Consider the following 9,176-nt stretch of genomic DNA (forward strand, 5'->3'; position numbering starts at 1 on the left):
AAAAATTAGGGGTTTTATTTGATTCAGAGCTCAGTTTTGAGCTACATATCCGGGACATTACCCAAAAAGCTTTTTATCATTTAAAGAACATTGCCCGAGTGTGACCATTTCTCTCTCATCCCAATTTGGGTCTTCATTTCTTTCATTTTATTTTAATTATTTGTCTGTTTGTAAAGCACTTTGTGCTACAACTGATGTATGAAAAGTGCTATATAAATAAAGATTATTATTATTATTTTATCATGATACATTTTTCAGCTGTATCACCCAGCCTTATGTAACAGTATGTTAACATGTCTTTTAAAAATACCTCTTTGAATGCATTTCAACACTGCATCACTGTTAACCCTTTAAGCTTCAGTGTACCGCCGGCGGTACACCTACTAATTTGCATAGGAATTTCAAGAATGTCCGACGGCCGCAAACGCGCTTATACAAACACTATACACCGATGGAAAGCTTAGATTCTCATGAATCTGCCGGTATAAACCACTTTCAGATGCGATTACCACAGCGGGTGAGAAAAACACATTTGTCCGACAAAAACAAATATTCATCCATCCGTTCTCTATACACGGCTTCAACGCACACAGCGCGACTCACATTTCCGGGTTCATTATACACAAAAAAAAAGATTCCACAAAAAACGGCCATAATCCAACCTTTTACATCCAGATGACACAAGCCAGGAAACTATTTTGTCCAAAACATGTCCTGAAGTCGGTATAAAATCCCCGAATCGGTCCTTTTCAAGGAAAAGCACCTCGCGATGCCCGTCCAATATTCCCCGTATTTTTCGTAATTTTTTTTATTTAAAAATAGAATATTAGCGATTTTTTGTACTGAAAACGGCTGGAATTGACTGAAGCTTAAAGGGTTAATTTAACTTGTTTTTTTGTTTTTTTACAAGAATTGACAAAAAAAAGACTCATTCATGTCAAAGTGAAAACAGATTTCTACTAAGTAATGCCAAATTAAAAATATAAAAGGTAAAATAAATGATTGGTGCTAGAATTCACACAGTGAATGCCACAGAGTGCAGTGAATGTGTCTCAAATAATTATAGTGTAAAGACACCTTATCTGGAAGGTCCAGTCTCTGGTGAATCTGTACCCTTGATATAACTCCACCATGAAGACATGTTAACAACAAGAGTTCATCAGAAAGCATGGGAGGGTAAATTTAGGGTGAGTTAACTAAAAGACGGTTCTCTGCTCTAATGAGGCCAAAAATTTGTTTTGTGTCCATCAGACTAGATGCTGTGTTTTGTCGACACCAAACACTGCACATCATCACAAACACACCATCCCCACCATGAAGCATGGTGGTGGCAGCATCACGATACTTCTTGGCATCAGGCCCTGTAGGCTTGTAAAGGTTGAAGGTAAAACAAATGCAGCTAAGTGTAGAGAAATCCTGGAGGACAAACTGATGCAGTGAGCAAGTGAACTAGGACTTGGAAGATGTGTTTTCCAGCAAGACAATGAGCTGAAGCTGAAAGACAAAGGTACACAGAAATAGTTTTAAGAAACAACAAAGTGAATGTTCTGGAGAGGCTGAATCAGAGTCCAGACCTCAATCTAACTGAGAATTTGTATCTGGACTTGAAAGGGGCAGTTTAACAAAGAAGAAGAAGGTAAAACTTCAGCCTCAAGATGTTTAGGCTGATTGAGTCCAAAATAGGCTCAATGCTAAAGGTAAATCTAGAGGGTAACATGTGAACAATCAGTTATTTTATGCTTTATGTTTTTAATGAATTAACATTGCTCTGTAGAATTCTGTTTTCACTTTGGCATGAAAGTGTCTTTTTTGTAGACCCTTGCTAAAACAAAGTGTTTTAGACAGAGGTGCATGTAAATCCATCCATTATCTATACACCACTTAATCCTCATTAGGGTTGGAGGCTGGAGTCGATCCCAGCTGACTTAGGATGAAGGCAGGAGACACCCTGGACAGGTTGCCAGTCTATCACATGGCTACATATGCAGATAAACAATCACACTCGCATTCACACCTACAGACAATTTAGAGTTACCAATTAACATGAGCATGTTTTTGGACTGTGAGTGGAAGCTGGAGGCGTAGAAAGATGGGGACGTGAACCGGGGCTCTTCTAGCTGCGAGGCGAAAGTGCTACCCACCAAGTCACTGTGCAGCGACCTGCATGTAAATCATGTAAACATATTCTAGTGGATCCTAAGAATACAACTATAAACCTGTACATGAGCACAATATGGACTCTTCAAATTGAGCCACAGTCATACCCGCTCCAGCTCCTCCTCGCTCTTTTTCTTGGTCTCAGACTGGTTCTTGTGAGGTAGCAGGAAGAGTTCGGCAGCTGTTGGAACTCCTGGGAACACAGCGACCAATAGCTGCTCCTCCGGGAAGTCTGACACCTGTCACAAGGTAGAAATACGCTTCATTAGATACCACACTGTGACACCGTGGATGCTAAAAAAAAAACAACTAAAAAAATCACACAAAATCAGTTCACACAGACAGCTCATGTGGAACGGGTCATTTTGTTAATGTGGTATATGGACTACACTGCAGAGTTTTCCAGAAGGTAGTCTAACTTCTACATGACATTTAGGTAACAAAACATCTGGATAATTCAGTGTTTGGTCTCCATTTAGCGTAGAACAATGTTATGTTGGACGACATACTAAACTATGACTTTTTTTTGACAGTTTAAATGACATACTAAACTATATCGTTTAGTGACATTTTGGACGACATGCTAAACTAGAAAAGCACTCAGAGAGTGCAGTACTCCGCGAAGGCCGCTCAGTTGATGCATCATTTCTGACCGATGAAATCTTTAATGAAAAATGACCTTGCGTTGAGCACAGGCATGTGTTATGCATGTGCACATTATGTAGGGATACCAAATTGCGTGTAAATTACTCAAAGGTCTGTTGATCAGTTCATCACTTGTGGCAAGCCTTAGTTTTGCTAGTGTTAAAACAACCGTTCTCTCCATGCTTTTATGTTGAAGATGTATTTTTTAATGTTACAGGCTTTTATTTTGTAACCATTCCAGCAGCACACGAAATGTTCCTCTAAGAAGAGATTTCTTGAGATGACGAAGAGGTTGCCAAAAAATCCAAAAATTCCCGTAAAGATGACAGAAAACGGTTCCATGCTGTTAATGTCTAGCAAAGGATTTGTATAAACTGTGACAGCTCCTAGGCCTCAAGACCTGTACCTGTTCAGCTGGTTGCTGGTTGCTAGGAGCTGGGAGAGTGGCTCATTGGCCATGTTGGCTGACACCTGGGTGCACTGCTCACCTGATTGCTGACACCTGGGTTGTCTATATAAACTGGTGTTTAGCTGGGAATGGTGCTCATCCTCCATTTTCTCTTGGGTTTCCTAGGGTATGGTTTGTCTGGTTTGGTGAAGCAATTTCCTTTTCTCACACACGATCACACATCCATTCACTACATCCATTACTGATGAACTGATTGCAGATTTACCTCAGTTTTGTTAATAAATTGCATTTAACTTGCCATGGGTCATCTTCATCTTTTGTCCTTCCTTTGAGCCAGGTTGTGACAAAACTGAGAAGCACCTCGCTGGAATGGGGACAAGCTCTTATGTTGAAGAAATGAGTGAAGGACAGAAAGGTGAATCTGTGTTCAAAATAAAACTGACAGCTGAACTTAATGTGTCTGACTAGGGTTTGCTACGTTGCATGACCTAAATATGTAGCGGGCGGCAGGAAATGATGATCCAGAAAGACCCCACAGCTTAATCATTTGTTCTTTGTATGATTTCCAGTAGTTAAATCACAGTCATTTTGTAGTAGGATCGCAATTGTGATCGTCAGCGGATAACTGACAGTGTTCATGTCATGGTTAGAGTGACGTCGTGCCGACTGCTATATCTCCCAGTGGGAAATCATTAACAAATCAGTGGGTCCAGATTATAAGCCATATCAATGACAAAATCTAATCATGTGATACTTGTATCAGTGCCGACTGTTCCTGAAAATTTCATCCAAATCTGTTGGTCCATTTTAGAGTCATGTTTCAGACAGAAAGACAGCTTCACACACAGATTCACAGACGAACTTAGGCCGATCGTCACATATCTCTGCCGTTCCTTGGTGGAGTAACTATGACGTTTTAGTGATATATTGGACGACATACTAAACTTTGACTTTTTTTCCACATTTTGGACAACATGCAAAGCTATGACGCTTTAGTGATATTTTGTACAACATACTAAACTGTGACATTTTCTTAACATTTTGGACGACATGCTAAACTGGGACATTTTTAGTGATATTTTGCACCACATACGAAACGATGACATTTTAGTGACATTTGAACGACAAAATAAACAATGACATTTGTTCTACATTTTGGACGACATACTAAACTATGACATTTTGGTCACATTTTGGACAATATACTAAACTATGACAATTTTGTGACATTTTGGACGACGTGTTAAACTGACGTTTTTGTCACATTTGGGACGACATACTAAACTATGACAATTTTTTTCCACATTTTGGATGACATATTAAGATATGACATTTTTTTCAACAGTGGACAACATACCAAACTGTTATGTTTTAGGGATGTTTTGGACGACATACTAATCTAAAACATTTTTTTTCCCAAGTTTTGGACGACATGATAAACTATGACGTTTTAGTGATATTTTGGACGACATATGAATCTATAACATTTTTTCCCCATATTTTGGAAGAGAAACTAAACTATGACGTTTTAGTGATATTTTGGACGACATATGAATCTAAAACGTTTTTTCCCCATATTTTGGAAGAGAAACTAAACTATGACGTTTTAGTGATATTTTGGACGACATATGAATCGATAACGTTTTTTCCCCATATTTTGGAAGAGAAACTAAACTATGATGTTTTCGTGAAATTTTAGACGACATACTAATCGATAACTTCTTTTCCCCCAAAATTTTGGACGTGATACTAAACTATGATGTTTTTGTCGATTTTCTGACTTTTTTTGTCTGTTTTCGGAAGGCATACTAAACTATGATATTTGTTGTCCATTTTCGGACGACATACTAAACTATGACATTTTTTGTCCATTTTCGGAAAACATACTAAACTATGACATTTTTTGTCCATTTTTGGATGACAAACTAAACTATGACGGGTTTTTTTTACATTTTAGGACCAAGATTGACATTTTTTTCGATGTTCGGACAACATACTAAACTATGATGTTTTTTTTGTCCATTTTCGGACGACATACTAAACTATGACTTTTTTTGTCCATTTTCAGAAGACATACTAAACTATGACGTTTTTGCCCATTTTAAGACAAATGATGTTTTTTTCCATGTTCGGACAACATACTAAACTATGATGTTGTTGTCCATTTTCGGACGTCATACTAAACTAGGATGTTTTTTGTCCATTTTCTGACGTCATATTAAACTATGACGGTGTTTTTGCATTTTCGGGAAAAAAATGACGTTTTTTTGTCCTTTTTCGGACGACATACTAAACTATGATGTTGTTGTCCATTTTCGGACGTCATACTAAACTAGGATGTTTTTTGTAAATTTTCAGACGTCATACTAAACTATGAAAATTTTTTCCATGTTTGGACGACATACTAAACTATGATGTTTTTTGTCTATTTTCGGACGTCATACTAAACTAAAACGCTTTTTTGTAAATTTTCGGATGACATACAAAACTAAGATGTTTTTGTCCATTTTCGGATGTCATACTAAACTATGACGTTTTTTGTCCATTTTCGGATGTCATACCAAACTATGACGTTTTTTGTCCATTTTCGGACGTCATACTAAACTAGGACGTTTTTTGTAAATTTTCAGACGTCATACTAAACTATGACATTTTTTCCACGTTTGGACGACATACTAAACTATGATGTTTTTTGTCTATTTTTGGACGTCATACTAAACTAAAACGCTTTTTTTTGTAAATTTTCGGATGACATACTAAACTAAGATGTTTTTTCCATTTTCGGATGTCATACTAAACTATGACGTTTTTTGTCCATTTTCAGACGACATACTAAACTATGACATTTGTTGTCCATTTTCGATCGACATACTAAACTAGGACAGTTTTTGTCCATTTTTGGATGACATACTACACTATGATGTTTTTCTCTATTTTCGGATGACATATTAAACTATGACACTTTTGTCCATTTTCAGGCGACATACTAAACTATGACCTTTTTTTGTCCATTTTCGGACGACATACTAAAGTATGATGTTTTTGTCCATTTTCGGATGTCATACTAAACTATGATGTTTTTTGTCAATTTTCAGACGACATACTAAATTATGATGTTTTTGTCAATTCTTGGAGAAAAAATGACGTTTTTTTGTCCATTTTCAGACAACATACAAAACTATGACGTCTGTTGTACATTTTCAGACATCATAGTAAACAATTACCTTTTTGTCCATTTTCCGACGACATATAAATTTATGACGCTTTTTTTTCCATTTTTAGACAACATACTAAACTATTACGTTTTTTCCATTTTCAGATGACATACTAAACTATGACGTTTGTTGTACATTTTCGGACGTCATAATAAACTATCATTTTTTGTCAATTTTCGGACGACATACTAAATTATGACTTTTTTGTCCATTTTCGGATGACATATTAAAATATGACATTTTTTGTCCATTATTGGATGACATACAAAACTATGACGTTTGTTGTACATTTTCAGACATCATAGTAAACTATGATGTTTTTTACCATATTCCGACGACATATAAATTTATGACGTTTTTTTTCCCATTTTCAGATGACATACTAAACTATGACTTTTTTTCCATTTTCGGACGACATACTAAACTATGACGTTTTTGTCCATTTTCGGACGACATACTAAAATGTGAGATTTTTTGTTCATTTTCGGACGACACACTAAACTATGACGTTTTTGTCCATTTTTAGACGACATACTAAACACTGACGTTTTTTGTCCATTTTTGGCTGACATTCTAAACTATGACGTTTTTGTCCATTTACCGACGACATACTAAAATATGAGATTTTTGGTTCATTTTTGGACGACATACTAAATTGTGATGTTTTTTGTCCATTTTTGGACGACATACTAAACAATGAGGTTTATGTCCATTTTCAGACAAAAAATGACAATTTTTGTACATGTTCAGACGTCATACTAAACTATGACATTTTTCGACCATTTTTTGACATCAAACTAAACTATACAAAACTATGACTTTTTTTTCCATTTTTAGAGGACATACTAAACTATGACGTTTTTGTCCATTTTTGGACGACATACTAAACTATGACGTTTTTTGTCCATTTTCAGACGACATACTAAACTATGACGTTTGTGTCCATTTTCGGACGACATACTACACTATGACGTTTTTGTCCATTTTCGGACGACATACTAAACTATGATGTTTTTGTGCATTTTCGGACGACATACTAAACTATGACGTTTTTGTCCATTTTTGGCTGACATACTAAACTATGACGTTTTTGTCCATTTTCCGACGACATACAAAACTATGATGTTTGTTGTACATTTTCAGTCGTCATAGTAAACTCTGACGTTTTTTGACCATTTTTAGACAAAAAATGACAATTTTTGTACATGTTCAGACGTCATACTAAACTATGACATTTTTCGACCATTTTTGGACATCAAACTAAACTATGACGTATTTTGTCCATTTTCGGACAAAATACTAAACTATCACTTTTTTGTCCATTTTCAGGCGACATACTAAACTATGACTTTTTTTTGGTCAATTTTCGAACGACATACTAAACTATGATGTTTTTGTCCATTTTCGGATGTCATACTAAACTATGACTTTTTTGTTCATTTTCGGACGACATACTAAACTATGACGTTTATTGTCCATTTTTGGACGTCATATTAAACTAGAAAAGCACTCAGAGAGTGCAGACCTCCGCCAAGGATAGATAGGAAAACAGGAAACCCATGCAGTAAAGGACCATGAGCAAGAATCGAGCCTGCATCTCTGACACAGTTCTGTTTATGAATCACCTTCTTAACCAATTGAGCTATCCGGACACCTTGCTCCCATTTGTTGGATGACATACTAACCTATGATGTTTTTGTCATATTTTGGACCACATACTAAAACATACTAAATATAAAATTCAAAGTGATCCAGAATTAAGAATCCTTTCTGGATTGCCACCAGAATTAAATCAGCTCTTCCTCTTACCATAGTCTACATCCCCTCAAAATTTCATGTGAATCTGCCCAGGCGTTTTTGAGTTATCTTGCTAACAGTCAGACACACAAACGCCGGGTGTCACATAACCTCCTTGGCGGAGGTAACTATAACATTTTTGAAAACACTTTCTTTTGGAAGAAGCAGTGAATAGTGACAGAAAACGGGGAGAAGTTTAGGGGGAGGACATAAGACGAAGGTAGGAATCGAACCCAGGCCACTGTATCAGGGACCAGCCCCTGCACACAGGGTTGCCTGCTTAACCTGTTGAGCTATGTGGGCACACTTTCACAGTCTCCTTTACATTATTTCATCATATGGTACGTTTTTACGACATGGAAAAAAATCGCCTTTTTTGTCGACATACAAACTAAACTATGATGTTTTTTTTCCATTTTCCGACGACATATAAATTTATGACGTTTATTTTTTCCATTTTCATATGACATACTAAACTATGACTTTTTTTTCCATTTTTAGAGGACATACTAAACTATGACGTTTTTTGTCCATTTTCGGACGACATACTAAACTATGACGTTTTTGTCCATTTTCGGACGACATACTAAACTATGACGTTTTTGTCCATTTTTGGCTGACATACTAAACTATGACGTTTTTGTCCATTTTCCGACGACATACAAAACTATGACGTTTGTTTTACATTTTCAGTCGTCATAGTAAACTCTGACGTTTTTTGACCATTTTTAGACAAAAAAATGACAATTTTTGTACATGTTCAGACGTCATACTAAACTATGACATTTTTCGACCATTTTTGGACATCAAACTAAACTATGACGTATTTTGTCCATTTTCGGACGACATACTAAACTATGACATTTGTGTCCATTTTCGGACGACATACTAAACTATGACGTTTTTGTCCATTTTCGGACGACATACTAAACTATGACGTTTTTGTCCATTTT

The 9,176-nt window shown here is 36.3% G+C and overlaps 1 protein-coding gene across 1 annotated transcript in view; it reads right to left on the reverse strand.

Annotated features, from left to right (window-relative positions):
• Positions 1-9,176, reverse strand: part of sorcs3a (sortilin related VPS10 domain containing receptor 3a) — a 307,833-nt gene that overhangs the window by 18,501 nt on the left and 280,156 nt on the right. Inside the window, exon 23 of the mRNA XM_051945511.1 lies at positions 2,265-2,396. Coding sequence (XP_051801471.1) covers positions 2,265-2,396 — 132 coding nt within the window. The remainder of the gene's footprint in view (positions 1-2,264; positions 2,397-9,176) is intronic.

This window comes from Acanthochromis polyacanthus, chromosome 3, assembly GCF_021347895.1.
Source record: "Acanthochromis polyacanthus isolate Apoly-LR-REF ecotype Palm Island chromosome 3, KAUST_Apoly_ChrSc, whole genome shotgun sequence".
Taxonomy (NCBI): Eukaryota; Metazoa; Chordata; class Actinopteri; family Pomacentridae; genus Acanthochromis; species Acanthochromis polyacanthus.